We start from the raw sequence: 14,228 nt of genomic DNA on the forward strand, positions 1-14,228 counted from the left end.
GCTTCTTAGAAAGCCATACTGGTGCCAGAGGCCCGTGACTTTTCCAACTTTGTCTAGAATAGGGTGGGGATGGCGGGGTTCAGAGCCCTGTCAAAGCACACCCCTGGCCGGCCGGGGTGGACAAGCGCACCACCGTCGCAGCCTCAACACTGTCGTCGGGGCCCCCGGGCTTCTCCCTGGGCTCTGCTGCGGCTCAGAAGATGCGCAGGTCACCACTCCCGGCCCCCAGCCCAGCCCCCACCCGCCGCACCGAGTCTGCCCCGTTCCTAACTGCCCTCCTCCCCGACAGGAGGGGGTCAGGGGCCCTCGATGTGCGGCCACCAGCCCTACTCCCATGTCACGGCTTCTCAGCTCCCTCCAGCACATTCCAGAGGCCGGGACAGCTGCTCGCCCTCACACTGCGCAGATGGGACCAGCAGCTGAGAAAATAGCCTCCCGCCTGGGCCAGACCGAGGTCTGGCCACGGTCACCTCCCACCCCTCCTCTCTGAGGAGAAAGATTCCAGAACATGTGGGAAGTGGAGGGGGTGGGGGCCTGGTGTGAGGACCGGGAGACAGTGATTGGAACCCGGACTGTTGGCCCTCCAGTCCTGCCGGCTCCAGGCCTCTTGATTAATCGTTTTTCCTTCTGCGTCCACTTTTTCCCCCTCTCCTCTCTGTAACCCGTCTCCTCTCCTCCCTCACCTCCCCCTTCCTGTGGGAGCATGAAGTCCCGTTCGCCCCGCAACCTCCGAAAAGGAGCCCGTGGGAGAGGCCCGGGAGGGCCCCCCCGCCCCCGCCCCCGCCTCATCTCAGAGCTCCAGAGGGGCTGCTCTGGGCAGGGAGTAGGGGAGTCAAGGCGGGACTCTGCTCCCGGAGCAGTGAGCCAGGGAGCAGAGGGAGGGCGGTGAGGGGGAGCCAGCCCCTCATGGCCTGTCCCCCCTCATTCTGCAGCTGACCGTGGACGCTCTGGAGCAGGAGAGGCAGGGCCTGCAGAGCCAGATTGCCCAGGTCCTGGAAGGTCGGCAGCAGCTGGCACACCTCAAGATGTCCCTCAGCCTGGAGGTGGCCACCTACAGGTATGGGACCCTCCGAGCCGCCCAGGCGCACGGATGCGCACACACCGTCGGAGGCAGAGACCCCGCCGCAGGGGCCCAGAGCCATGGGTAGTGGTGACTGGGCTACCGTTGTGTTCTGTGACTGGGCTGATTCCTGCCATACCAGGACGTGTCCCACCGGAGCCCACCTGCTCCCCTGTGGGTTCGGGATCAAAAAACTCTCCTATGCCTAGGAAATCCCCCAGGAGAGGTGAGGCTGCTGAGTGGGGCGGCCTCAGGAGAGACAGCTGGACACACATGGGGCCTCTCCATCCAGACCCGCCACCAAGGGGCTGAAAAGCCTGGGGGGGGGTGTGCGCACGCTCACACTGAGGGGATGATGTCCTGGGGCAGCCCCACAAAGGAGGAATTGTGGGTTGGGGGTGGGGGTACCTGACCTGGGCCTCCGTCTCCTTGTCTGGAGATGGGAGATGGGCTGGGTGACATCCAAGGCCCCTTCCATCCTGAATGTCATGGGCCTGACTCCCCTGAGCCCTAGGGCCCTGGCTTTGCCCAACCCCACTGCTGGTCATACTTCCTGTTGGCTCCAGAAAGGCTGAGACCGAGGAAGTGCTGCCTCTCAGTTCTGTGGCCTTGGGCAAAGCCACAGTCCCTTCTGGGACACTGGCCTGTCCGGCCTGAGGACTCAGGGATGGAGCCTGAGGAAGGCGCTTTGCCACAGGGTGGGGGCCAGGGCTGGACACGCCACGAGACAGTACCGTGAGAATTCACAGGCCCCCCAGGACAGGGGCCCCGGGACAGGATCAGGAGGGCACGGGAGGGAAGGTCAGTGAGGGTCTTGGGTTGAGGAAGAGGGCACAGAGCTCAGAGAGCATGTGCCCCCTCAGCAAGGACAGAGATGAGACCATGGCAAACACTAAGCAGACTCAGAGTCCGTGAGAGGAGCAGAGAGTAGATTTTCGGCATAACCCGCCCCCCCAATCCCCCCCCACCCCGTCCCCTCCTCATTCCCCGCAGGGCACAGAGGCAGGTCTTGGACACAAAGACCTCCAATGCCTTGGGACCCAGAGTGCTCAGAGATCCCAGGATGAGGGCCTTGACCCCCAGTCAGACCGCTCAGGGGAGGGTCTGGGCGGCCTCAGTACTGGTTTTTGAGGCATGAAAAGGATTTGGAGAGAGAGAGAGCGGAATTCATCTGCTTTTGTCTGTGACCAGCTTTGGGGCCCCTGGGGGAGAAGGAGGGAGCCTATCCCATGGGAACGGCCTGAGAATTCCCACTTCCCCTGGGAAGCCCCCTCCTCAGACCCTCCAGACGGCACTGTGGACAAAGGCAGCAATTAGCATGAGAATCGGCCCCACAGGGAGGATGAGATCACTGGCCTGGGGTGGGGGGGCTGGGTGGGTGTGCCGCACACTGTGTGGACTGTGTGGGAATCTGCTGTGTCCCAAATAAGTGTGTGATGCTGTGCGACCCAGCGGGTGATAGCTCTGGGGCGTGTTGGTGGGACTCCCCGCCCGTGGCTTGTGTGCGGCAGTGGAAATGAAGAGGAACCCGGCAGGGCCGAGACACCGGCTCAGCCGAATCCTCCCTGGCTGGCTTGCCAGAGGCCTGAGGGCAGACGGCTGACCCAGCGTTTCCTCCCTCATCCCCAGGACCCTCCTAGAGGCTGAGAACTCCCGGCTGCAGAGCCCCGGCAGTGGTTCCAAGGCTTCCTTCAGCTTCCAGGGTAAGAGGAGGGGCCAGACCCCCCCCCACCTCTCCTTCTTTGGTCTTTATATCCCAGAGTGGTTCTTCTCCTGGGAGACCCAGTCTAGGTCTTGACTCCTTGGCCTCCAGTAGCAGCGAGCTTACTCTCAGCCCAGCCAGTGGAAGGTGGGGGCAGGGCTCATGGGCGTTCTTGCCAGAAGTGGTAGATGCTTTGAAGCTCCCACCACCGCCAGTCCCTACTGACACTGTCTCTTCCCCTCTGCCTTTCCAGACCCTAAGCTGGAGCTGCATTTCCCTGGGACCCCAGAGGGCCGGCATCTGGGACCTTTACGCTCTGCCCTGAGCCCTACTTCCCTCTCCTTGCCTTTGCCTGATGCCCTTGAGACACCTGTGCTAGGCTTTCTGAAGAGCCAAGAATTCCTCCAGGCCCGTACCCCAACCTTGGCCAGCACCCCCATCCCGCCCACACTTCTGGCTCCCTGTGCTGTTACAGATGCAGAGATCAGAGCCCAGGATGCCCCCCTCTCCCTGCTCCAGCCACAGATCAGGAGGCAGCAGGCTCCAGAGGCCATGCAGGCTAAAGCCGCAGTGGCCATCCCTTCCAGTGTCCTGCCAGGACCAGAGGAGCCGGGGGGTAAGCAGCAAGGGGCCAGTACTGGCCAGTCCCCTGAGGATCGTACCTCCTTGGCCCCACCCCTCAGCCATGACCCCTGTAGTTTAGAGGCCAAAGGGAGAGAACCCAGTGGGTCTAGAATGGCCAGCAGATTCCAGGAGGAAGGTGAAGGGCAAATCTGGGGGCTGGCAGAGAAAGAAACAGCCATAGAGGTCAAAATGGTGAACAGTTTGCAGCAGGAAACACGGCAAGAAGATGGGGGTCTGAACATGAAGGAAATCCAGGATTCCCAGGGTCCTTTGGAAAAAGAAACTCTGAAGTCTGTGGAGGAGGAAATTCAAGAGCCACTGATGTCTCTGGAAAAACAGAGCCATGAGACACTGAGATCTCTAGAGAAGGAGAATCCAGAATCTCTGCTGTCTTTAGAAGAAGAGAGGTTAGATACATCAAAAGGTCTAGAAAAGGAGAATCAAGAGCTATTGGCATCTTTAGAAGAGAAGGATGCAGAAGTAGTGAGACCTCTAGAAAACAAGACTCTAGGACTACTCAAGCCTGTAGGGAAAGAGGACCCACAGACAGTGCAATCTCTAGAAAAGGAGAATCAAGAACTAATGAGGTCTCTTGAAGGTAATCTAGAGACATCTTTGTATCCAGAAAAGGAAAATCAAGAGTTAGTACGGTCTCTAGAAGAGAACTTTGAGTCAATGAGAGATTTAGAAAAGGAGAATCAAGAGCCACTGAGGTCTCTGGAAGATGACAATCTAGAGAAATTGAGACTACTAGAAAAAGAGAACCAAGAGTGTCTACACCCTCCAGAAGATGAGAAGCATAAGACCTTGAGACCTCTAGAAAAAGAGAACGAGGAACCACTGAAGTCTCTAGGAGAAGAAGACCAAGAGACATTGAGGTCTCTAGAAAAAGAGAACCAGGAGCCAGTGAAGTCTCTAGAAGATGAGAACCAGGAGACATTGGGATCTTTAGAAAAAGAGAACCAGAGGTCCTTGAAGTCTCTAGAAGAAGAGGACCAGGAGCCAGTGAGGTCTCTAGAAGAAGACCAGGAGACATCAAGGTCTCTAGAAAAAGAGAACCAGGAGACATTGGGATCTTTAGAAAAAGAGAACCAGAGGTCCTTGAAGTCTCTAGAAGAAGAGGACCAGGAGCCAGTGAGGTCTCTAGAAGAAGACCAGGAGACATCAAGGTCTCTAGAAAAAGAGAACCAGGAGACATTGGGATCTTTAGAAAAAGAGAACCAGAGGTCCTTGAAGTCTCTAGAAGAAGAGGACCAGGAGCCAGTGAGGTCTCTAGAAGAAGACCAGGAGACATCAAGGTCTCTAGAAAAAGAGAACCAGGAGACATTGGGATCTTTAGAAAAAGAGAACCAGAGGTCCTTGAAGTCTCTAGAAGAAGAGGACCAGGAGCCAGTGAGGTCTCTAGAAGAAGACCAGGAGACATCAAGGTCTCTAGAAAAAGAGAACCAGGAGACATTGGGATCTTTAGAAAAAGAGAACCAGAGGTCCTTGAAGTCTCTAGAAGAAGAGGACCAGGAGCCAGTGAGGTCTCTAGAAGAAGACCAGGAGACATCAAGGTTTCTAGAAAAAGAGAACCAGGAGCCAGTGAAGTCTCTAGAAGACGAGAATCAGGAGACATTGGGATCTCAAGAAAAAGAGAACCAGGAGCCAGTGAAGTCTCTAGAAGATGAGAATCAGGAGACATTGGGATCTCTAGAAAAAGAGAACCAGAGGTCCTTGAGGTCTCTAGAAGAAAAGGACCAGGAGACAATGAGACCTCTAGTAGAAGAGAACCAGGAGCCAGTGGGGTCTCTAGTAGAAGAAGACCAGGCAACACTGAGACTTCTAGAAAAAGAGAACCGGGAGCCAGTGAAGTTTCTAGGAGATGAAAACCAGGAGACATTGAGATCTCAAGAAAAAGAGAACCAGGAGCCAGTGGAGTCCGTCGTAGAAGACCAGGCAATATTGAGACCTCTAGAAAAGGTGAAACCAGAGCCACAAATGTCTCTTGGAAAAGACCAGAAGATAGTTAGACCTCTTGAAAATGAGAATCAACAGTTATCAAGGCTCCTAAAAGAAGAGAGTGTAGAGGCAATGAGATCTTCAGAAACAGAGGATCTAGAACCACTAAAGCCTGCAAGAGAAGACTTGGGAATATTGAAATCTCTAGAAACTCAGGAGCCACTGTGGTCTCCAGAAGAAATCAATCAGGAGACAATGAAACCTCTACAGAAGGAAGCCCAAGAACCGCTGGAGTCTGTGGAACATGACCAAGAGACACTGAGGCCTCTAGAAAAGGAGAATCAGGAATCACTGAGATCTCTGGGCGGGTGGAACCTAGAGAATCTGAGACCTCCAGAAGAGCTAGCTCAGGAAAGTCAAGGGTACCTGACCAAGGAAGAGACCCCCCAGCAGAAGGAGAATCCAGAGTCGCCAAGGCCTTTGAAAGAGGAAGGACAGGAGTTGCCACCGTCTGCCGACCACCAGAGGTGGGAAGATATGGTGGGGGACCGAGAACTGGATCAGGATTTGCCCCCTGGCAGGGTGGCAGCGGGACAGGAGGCTGAGGCAAAGCTGGACGGGATAGAGTGGGGTGGCGTCGCCGGGAAGGAGTCTGTGGGGCATGGACAGGGGCTGCTGGCGGCCGCCGGGGATGTCTGGAGCACAGGCGAGGGGCACCCAGGGAGCCCTGAGCCCAAGAAGCAGAGGGACCCAGTTGAGGGAGCCAGTGGGGAGGGAGGCACTGAGGGTTTCCGGGACCCCGAAGGGCAGCCAGAACAAGTGGGGGTGCCAGGCCTCCAAGCTCCACAGGGAGTGTCAGAGGCCAGAGAGCCGGTGTTGGAAGGTGGAGACGAGTCCCCAGGGGGTGGCCAGGCCTCCCCAGAGGTCACTTTGGGTTTAGAGACAGCTGTGGGCGAGTCTGGTGTGGGAAGCCGGCGGGGCCGAGAGCAGGAGATGGTAGGGTTGGAAGACCCAAGCCGCCCCGCCAGAGAGGAGGGGGTGGCGCCACCCATGGGCGAGGAACGTTTGGAGGCAGAGAGGATGCAGGGCTTGGAAGGGCCCAGAGAGGACCCAGAGGACACAGCTGCTCTGGACCCAGACCTTTCCACCCTGTCCAGGAAGAGCATAGCCCCCCCGGAGCCTCTCAGGGGCTGGGAGGAGGCAGAGCCTGAGGCCCCCTGGGGGGCAGAGGCCAGGCTTCCTGCTGAGACCAAGTGCCCCTCTCAGAGTGGAAGCAGCAGGGGTACCCCTCAGCCCAGGCCCCTGGGGTCAGAGGAAGCAGGGGAAGAAGCAGAGCTAGCAAGGGCGGCCCCCAGCCCAAGGCCCCCTGAGCCCCGGGCACCCACCCCCAACCCTGGAGATGCCCCTGGCCTCCAGTTCCTGGCTGAGGGGAGCCAGGAGGCTGGCTGGGGCCTGGAGGGCAGAGCGCAGGCTCTGGGAAGGGTGGAGAGGGAGCGGGAGGAGTTGGGTTCTGAGGGGAGCCCTGAGGGTCTCCAGGAGGAGGGGGAGGAGAACAGAGAAGACAGTGAGGCTGACGAGCTTGGGGAGACTCTTCCTGACTCCACGCCCCTGGGCCTCTATCTCCGGTCCCCGGCCTCCCCCAGGGGGGACCTGGTTGGAGAGCAGAGGCCCTTCCCTCAAGGGGAGGCCAGAAAGGAAGGCTGGGATCCTTCTGTCCAGACCTCTGAGGGGGCCTGGCTGGGGGAAGAGGAGGAGGAGGAGGTCGGGAACAAGGAGGAAGAGGAGGAAGGTGGTCAGGACTCTGACTTGTCAGAGGAATTGGAGGACCTGGAGACCCAGGGTTCTCTCCTGCCTGGGGTCCCCGGGGAGGCTGTGGCACCTGCAGGTCATGTGCCTCAGCTGCTCCTGGAGCCTGCAGCCTGGGATGGGGATGGGGAGTCTGACGGGTTTGCAGATGAGGAAGAAAGTGGGGAGGAGGGAGAGGAAGACAAAGAGGAAGAAGATGGGAGGGAGCCGGGGGCCAGCCGGTGGACCCCGGGGTCCTCTGTCAGCACCCTCCTGGCCCTGAGTGGCCCTCAGAGAGGGAACTTCTTGGGGTCTGAGACCACAGATGTCAGCGTCCCCTGGGATGACGGCTTGAGGGGCATGGCAGGCGATGTCCGCATGGCTGCCCTGGAGACTGAGTCCCAGGACAGCACGGAGCCCTCGGGCTCGGATGAGGAGTCTGACCCTGTTCCCTTGGAGAGGGAGGACCAGGTCTCTGACCCTCTGGGAACCCTCAGTGGGGTGGGAGACACGGGTCTGGGAGTAGGGGACACCCTTGGTGTCAATGGCCAGGGCCCCAGCCTGAAGGAGGAGTTAGAGCGTGTGAGTGGGGGGGTGGTAAACGGGCTGCAGCAGGCTGAGGGAGGAGGGCAGGGGAAACTGGGGGGCCCCGAGGGGGACCAAGGCAGCCCCTTGGAAGAGGAGGAGGATGAGGGGGGTGCCCTGAAGTCCCCTTGGGCAGGACCTCCTCTTCACCTGGGCGCAGGCCAGTTCCTGAAGTTCACTCCGAGGGAAGGAGATGTAGACTCCTGGTCCTCAGGGGAGGACTAGAGAGAGCTCCTCCTCCCTCCCTGAGGACTTGGGGGGGGGCGTCCCTAAGCCCCCTCCCTGCTCAGAGGCAGCGCCCTTAAGTTATGATCTCTTGACCTGCGGTTTCTGTCCCAGAGGCCTGGCCGGCCAGGGTGAAGCAGGGTGTGGCCTGGCGTTGTGCTGGCAGAACGAGGCTGCGGAACACCACCCAGCCCCTCAGACCCTGCCGCCCTGACCGCTGTAGGACTAGGCCCCTTCCCTTGCACACCCCTGCGCCCCTCCTGTCCTCTGGGAAGGGCTCCTCCCTGGGGGAGAGAGGTGGTGGGCCTCACCACCTGGCTCACCCGCCCTGTCCCCCCTGCTGCCCCCTCTTGGGGTGCCTGGCCATCGGGTGAGGGGGTGCTCCTGGGTCCCGACCCCCCATGTTCCTGCCCTGTTGTGTGTGGCTCATCCCCGCCTGAATAAAGTCATCCTTCCGCCTCGGAAGTCTGGCCTCTTCCTTCCCCAGTGTGGGGGGTCCTCGGGGCCGGTGGAGCAGAGGAGATGGGGTGACTGGGGAAGAAGCTAGTGTTGGGGAGAGGCTGCCCTCTGAGGAGAGAAGGAACTGGAAGGCCTCATGGGGCCCAGGGAGGGCTGGGCGGCAGTCCAGGTGACCCCAGTGGCGACAGAAGCCAGGCCCATCATCATCTCTGCCCACAGCGCTGATGACAGGGATTAGGCCTGGGGCCACCCCACCTTGTGCATCCTCCCCCCGGCCCCTCAGTGCCGCCAGTATAATGAGCCCCTTGCCTCTAAACCCAAACAGTCGTCTGGCCCGCGATGTTGGCTCCGAGGGGCTGGGTCAGAGCAGGATGAGGGAGGCTGTGTGGCCTTTGGTCAGTGTTCAACCTCTCTGGACCTCAGACTCAGCCACACAGTGAGGGGTGCTGGACTGGGTGATGGGGAAGGGGCTGGGGGTGCCTTGGGGGCAGGAAGAGCAGGGGGAGGCTGGGGGAGGCCGGGGGCTGTAGCTTAGATCGTTGGTAGGACCTGCATCCCGAAGACGGGATGAGGCCATGAGGTGGGGGTAACACGATGCTGTCAGGTGTGAAGGAGCCAGGGGCTGTGCTGTCAAGTGGGCTTCGGCCTGGGGTCCCCCCAGCCACAGCTTCTCCCCGCCCCCACCTCTCTTCCCAAGAGTGCTCCGGGTCCCTGTGAGGGGCAGGGAGAGACCAGGGGTTCCCGGATTAGATGGGGCCCGAGGCCTTGAAGTCAGGATACCCAGAAAGAAACCACTCCTGGCTCAGCTCTGTGGGAAGGAAGGGCTGGCAGCCCCTCTAAGTGTGCGGGTGGGAGCGGGGCGGGGGCCAGCAAACAAATATTCCACATTTGGAGGCCAGCCCAAGTCCGGGAGCAGGCTCTTCCTCTCCCCAGGCCCAAGGCTGAGGGCAGGGGGACAATGAGAGGATGGAGTCCCAGCCCCGCTGGCTCTCACTCAGGTCCTCCAGCCAAAGAGGGGTGGACAGACAGGAGGCGCCCTGATGGACTCCTGTTGTCTCCCTCTCCACTCGGGAGTCTCTGTTTTGGGCAGCCAGGCCCTCATGTCACACACACCCCTGCCCTTGGGTGCAGGATCCTGTCTGTCCCCACCCTTCTGGCAGCCCAAGGCCGCCGCGCTCCTTCCTGTACCCACTGCTGACAAGGCCTGGTCTGACCCCGCCAGCCCGCCGGGCCCGGGGGCCAGCACTTCGGCATCCAGGCGAGGAGGGCCCACCCCTGCCCCTCTTCACAGGACAGAGGAGCCCTGTGCTTGATTTCCCCAGGCCCTTGGGCACCACCGCCCAGGCCAGGGGCCAAGGACAGAGGCCAGGCCAAGCAGTCCTTCCCTGTCCCCGGGTGTCCCTCCTGCCCCCAACACTGTGATCCCTGGTCCCCTGTGGAGTCATCCCCGCAATCCTGAACAGGGGGAAGGATGTGAGTTAGACAGAGGTCAGGACTTCCATAAAGGGGGTGTGTAGTGGGAGGTGTGTTCTCTTTGGAAATGGCAGTCTGTCAATGCAGCAGAGAAATGAAGGTTGGACGGTAGCAGGGTCATTCCGGGAGGTGATAAGACGAGTGTCACTTTTCAACAAATGTTTGCTGAGCACCTGCTATGAGTGGCCACTGTGCAGACCGAGAATCCGGCTTCTTTGCTCCCTTCTAACTGAACAGGGCTTCTGAGGGGAAGTCATGTTTGAAGGCAGAGCCGAGGAGGAGGGTGTGGGAGCGCAGAGGTGGGGGACCTTGCCTGATCTGGGCTGGGGAGGAGGTGGAAGGGGATGGAGGGGGAAGGAAAGGGTCCTAGTCAGAGGGAACAGCATATGCAAAATCCTAGGGCAAGATCAGAGAGCCTGGAGGCTGAGGAGCAGAAGGAAGGTGTGTGTGGCCGGAGGTGGAGGCTGAGGGGAAAGAAGGTTCACGGGGAGACTAAGGAGAGTCGGAGTCTCTGGGCCGAGGCCTTCCCAGGCAGCCGGGATGTGTGCACATCTTCCCGTGGGAATGAGGAACCTCAGATGGGCTTGAAGGCACGGGTGGCATGACCAGGTTTGCACCCCATATAACCTCTGGCGTCTGGGCCAGCCTGGGCTTCGGGGAGAGTACTGCAGTGGTCCGAGCAGGGCCGCTGGTGGCAGCGCGCACGAAGAAGACAGAAGTAAGGGAAGCAGGACCTCAGCTCTTGGTGGCCCGCTGTGGGGGACGGAGGGCTTGTGGCTCCCAGGCTTTCGGCTGGGGCAGCTGGAAGAGGGGGGTCCCGTCTTCTGAGCTGGGGAATCCGGAGGAGCTGCCTGGGGGTTCAGGAGAGAGGGCCAGGATGGAGACAAGAGCAGGCGGGTGGGTGGCCTGGGGGTCACCCAGAGAGAGTCCAGGACAGAGGCCCCAGGGACCCACGCACAGAAAGGCCACGCTTGGGTGGGAGCCGCAGGAGAGGTCAGAGAGTGGGAGGACCCCGGGACCCGCACCTCAGCGGCCCCCCTCCTCTCGGAAGGTTCCAGGAGAGCACCGACTATGTACAGCCCAGGGCCTCTGGGGGCCCCAGGGTGCTCAGCAAACAGGTACGGAATGAATGAAGGAAGGAACGAATGAAGGAAGGAAGGAACTGTGATGAGGTCAGACGACAGGAAGCATTTCGGAGGGCGGAGTCCCCAGAGAAGGGAGCGAGGAGACAGCACCCATCCCTCCAGCACCCCCCCCAACACGAGGACAAGCGGAGGTTATTCTGGGGCCTCTGCCGGGTAAATATAGCCTCGGAACGGGGTGGGGGCGGGGTGGGGGGCCGGAGGTGGCTTCCTCGGTTTGTTTGGGGTACTTCCTTATAAGGCCGGGCAGGCTGAGGCGCCAGAGGGTGAGGTCAGGGGCTGAGCTCTCCATTCAGCCAGCCTGATGCTGTCCCCGCTGCTGCCACCACGGGGCCACCACGGGGCCACCCGCCGGGTCTCCGAGGGGATCAAAGGCCTGGGCTTTGGGCTTGGGCCAAGGGAGCTCAGAGTGGAGCCTCTTAAAGGGGCCGTCGGCCTTCCCGCCTGCCGCGCACACCCAGTGCAAGGGTGGGGAGGGTGTCCAGCCAGGGTCCTCTGAGAAAGTGGAGCTGGGGCCCCGCTCATCCCCTCAGAGCCCCACGCCGCCCCACGGCTGGAGGCTCCACGTGGCTGTAGCTCCCTGTGGTCTAACCTTATACCTCCCGCTGCCGGCTGCCCCTCTAGCAGGGGCCTCTTCCGATCAAACGCTTTGGACGAGTTCATTCATTGCTTCCAAAGGCCCTGGCCCCTCACTCCCCGCGGCGCCCCCCCAGCCCCTCCTGGGGGACCAGCTGCTGCCACTTGACCCTGTGGTGTCCCAGCTGCTGCGTCTGCAATGCCACCCCAGGCAGGCAGGGAAGGAGGAATGTGGTTTAATTTCAGCTGGAATGTGCCCTCTATGCTGCCCACAGCGAGGGGAGGGGACGGAGACCAAGCCCACCCGAGCCCAGGAAACCCAAGAGGACTCTGGGCTTGGGGACAGGCCCCTGGGTCCCCCTGGGTCCCGCCCCCACCCTGCAGCAGAGGCTCTGCTCCACCTATGGTCCCACAGCAGGATGGTCTCCCTGGGAGCTGGGGAAAGAGATGCCTCTTGTGAGCGCACAGCTCGAGTGGGTAGAGAAAGGACCCAGTGCCTGTCCCTGAGTCCATAGGCCCACCTTAGAAACACAGAAGAGTCTCAAGGGACTGAACCAGGAAGGGACTGAATGAAGGAGGAGGGACAGAATGGCCTAAGGTGAAGCCCCCTGAGTCTGCCGCAGGAAGCAGAGGGAAATGGGGCACTGTTTCCTCTCTCACATCCACTGCTCTGCTTCTGGGGGCCCCCTTCCCTACCCCCCTTTCCAACCTATCACCTCCACACCCAGATCACACTTGTGCCTTCTCCAAATTCTGGGAGCAGTGGACTCTGGTTCCTGCTCCCCATGCCTTGGCCAAGCCCCAGTATTCCGGGGCCCCCAGGGTGGACAGCCCTCCTGTAACCTGACAACGGGAGGGGGCCCAGACCCCAGAGGCCCCCCTCCAGGCTTCTCCAGCAGCCGCAGGCTCCCCTCCTCCAGCCCCATTCACCCTGCCCACCCCCATGACTCAGCTGCAGCTCCAGAAATAAACCGAGGCAGAGGCCAGGGGGCCACCGTCGAGGAACCAGCTCCCAGCAGCTGTGGGCTCAGTCCGCTCCCAGCAGCTGTGGGCTCAGCTGCTGAGGAGCCAGGGCCCCAGTGTCCCAGGAAGGGTGGCTGGAGGCTTCGTGGCTGGGGAGATGCCTCACCGTCTCTGGCCCCTCCCGCCCTTGGTCAGCCTTGCTCACCACTCACAAGCCCACGCTCCCTCCCGGGTGCCCTGTTTTTGCCTCGGCACTGTCTGCTATCTGCTTTTCTCCCTCTCCTTGGTTCCTTGCCAACTCCCAAATCCCTTGGTCTCTCCTGGGCTCCTTCCTTTTCTGTTCACCTCACATGTCACAGAGAACTTCAGCTCACCTTGATGGGGAAACTGAGGCACAAGGCGATGTCCCCTGCCAATGCTACAGAGAGTCCCTAGACACCTCTTGGGTTCCACAGAACACAGGTCAGGGGGCTGGGAGCCGCTCCCCTTAAATGCTCCAGTCCCAAGTGGTCAACAGCACCCCCCCAACAAGTTAGCGGAAGACTGAGGGAAAACCATCAGGGAATAAACACAGGCCGCAGATCCACCCACTTGGACGATTAATTAGAGGCCAGAGTCCTTCGGTGGGCGAGCGTCCTCATGTTCTTCCTCCTTCTCCCTCTTTTCTCGCCCCCCCCCCCTGAATCTTTCAGCTCTTTCTTCCCCGGAGGAAGCCAGATGCTTTGTAGCAGGGGAGTGGAAGTGAGATCTCGGGAGGGACCTGTGTTGTCCAGGGAAGGCAGATGGGTCCTCATGTCAGGCGGGGATCTGAGTGCAGCCCCCAGGGTGAGCCTCCCACCCCCGGGGGCGGGGGTCTGACAGGCTGAGCATTTTTGGAAGTCCTTGGGCAGCCAGGACAATGGGGCCCTTTCTCTCCCTGTGCAGGAGACAGTCCTACAGACAGGGCCTCTGGGGCGGGACAAAGGCCGAAGTGAGGTCAGGGCAGTGTGTGGGAGTTGGGCTGGGTAGGCGGGGATGGGGGAGGAATGGGGAGGTGGGGTGGGGGTCAGAGCAGTCTGGGGGAATGCCGGGGACCATGGTAGTTGGAGGGCATCTGCGATGGCCCCTCTGCGATGGCCAGGCCCCCCTTGTCTACTTATATCCACTCACTCTGACCTCGTCCCAAGAGCAGGAAACCCTGAGGGGTCATGTAGGAAAGAGGCCAAGAACAGAAGCACGCACGGGGTCTCGGCAGGGGTGACCTGGTCAACACAGGTGTGCACTGGCTCCGGGCTCTTCCCAGAGGGACAGGGTGGGCACCGCATGGGCATGAGGTGCTGATCCCCCTCCCCGGCCACCCCCCCCGCACACACACACACGTGCTCACGCACACACAGGCACACACACGTGCGCGCGCGTCGGGGCTGGATTCCATTCACAGTGCTGAGTCACCCCTGGACCAGCTCCCCCCTCCTCCAGGAAGCCCAACAAAGCCAGGAGCAGGCTTCCGTTTCCGGCACACTTGCTAGAGTGGCCAGCAGGTGTTGGGGAGGGGGAGAGGATTCAAGTTCCAGCCCTGCAGTCAACCTCTGGAACCCTCCTCACACACACATCACACAGTGGACCCCAGCCTACAGCTGTAGGGGAGAATCGGTGAGGAAGTGTTGGCGGGGAAACAAGGCCCCTTCCAGCTCCGCCTCACAGGAGCCCTCTG

The 14,228-nt window shown here is 60.5% G+C and overlaps 1 protein-coding gene across 1 annotated transcript in view; it reads left to right on the forward strand.

Moving 5' to 3' along the window:
- The window catches only part of NES (nestin), a 9,942-nt gene extending 1,537 nt beyond the window's left edge, over positions 1 to 8,405 (forward strand). The window contains exons 3-6 of the mRNA XM_034667685.1: positions 29 to 454; positions 933 to 1,057; positions 2,690 to 2,763; positions 3,016 to 8,405. Coding sequence (XP_034523576.1) covers positions 29 to 454; positions 933 to 1,057; positions 2,690 to 2,763; positions 3,016 to 7,922 — 5,532 coding nt within the window. The 3' untranslated portion in view covers positions 7,923 to 8,405. The remainder of the gene's footprint in view (positions 1 to 28; positions 455 to 932; positions 1,058 to 2,689; positions 2,764 to 3,015) is intronic.
- Positions 8,406 to 14,228: the final 5,823 nt, after the last annotated feature.

Source organism: Ailuropoda melanoleuca, chromosome 8 (assembly GCF_002007445.2).
Source record: "Ailuropoda melanoleuca isolate Jingjing chromosome 8, ASM200744v2, whole genome shotgun sequence".
Classification (NCBI taxonomy): Eukaryota; Metazoa; Chordata; class Mammalia; order Carnivora; family Ursidae; genus Ailuropoda; species Ailuropoda melanoleuca.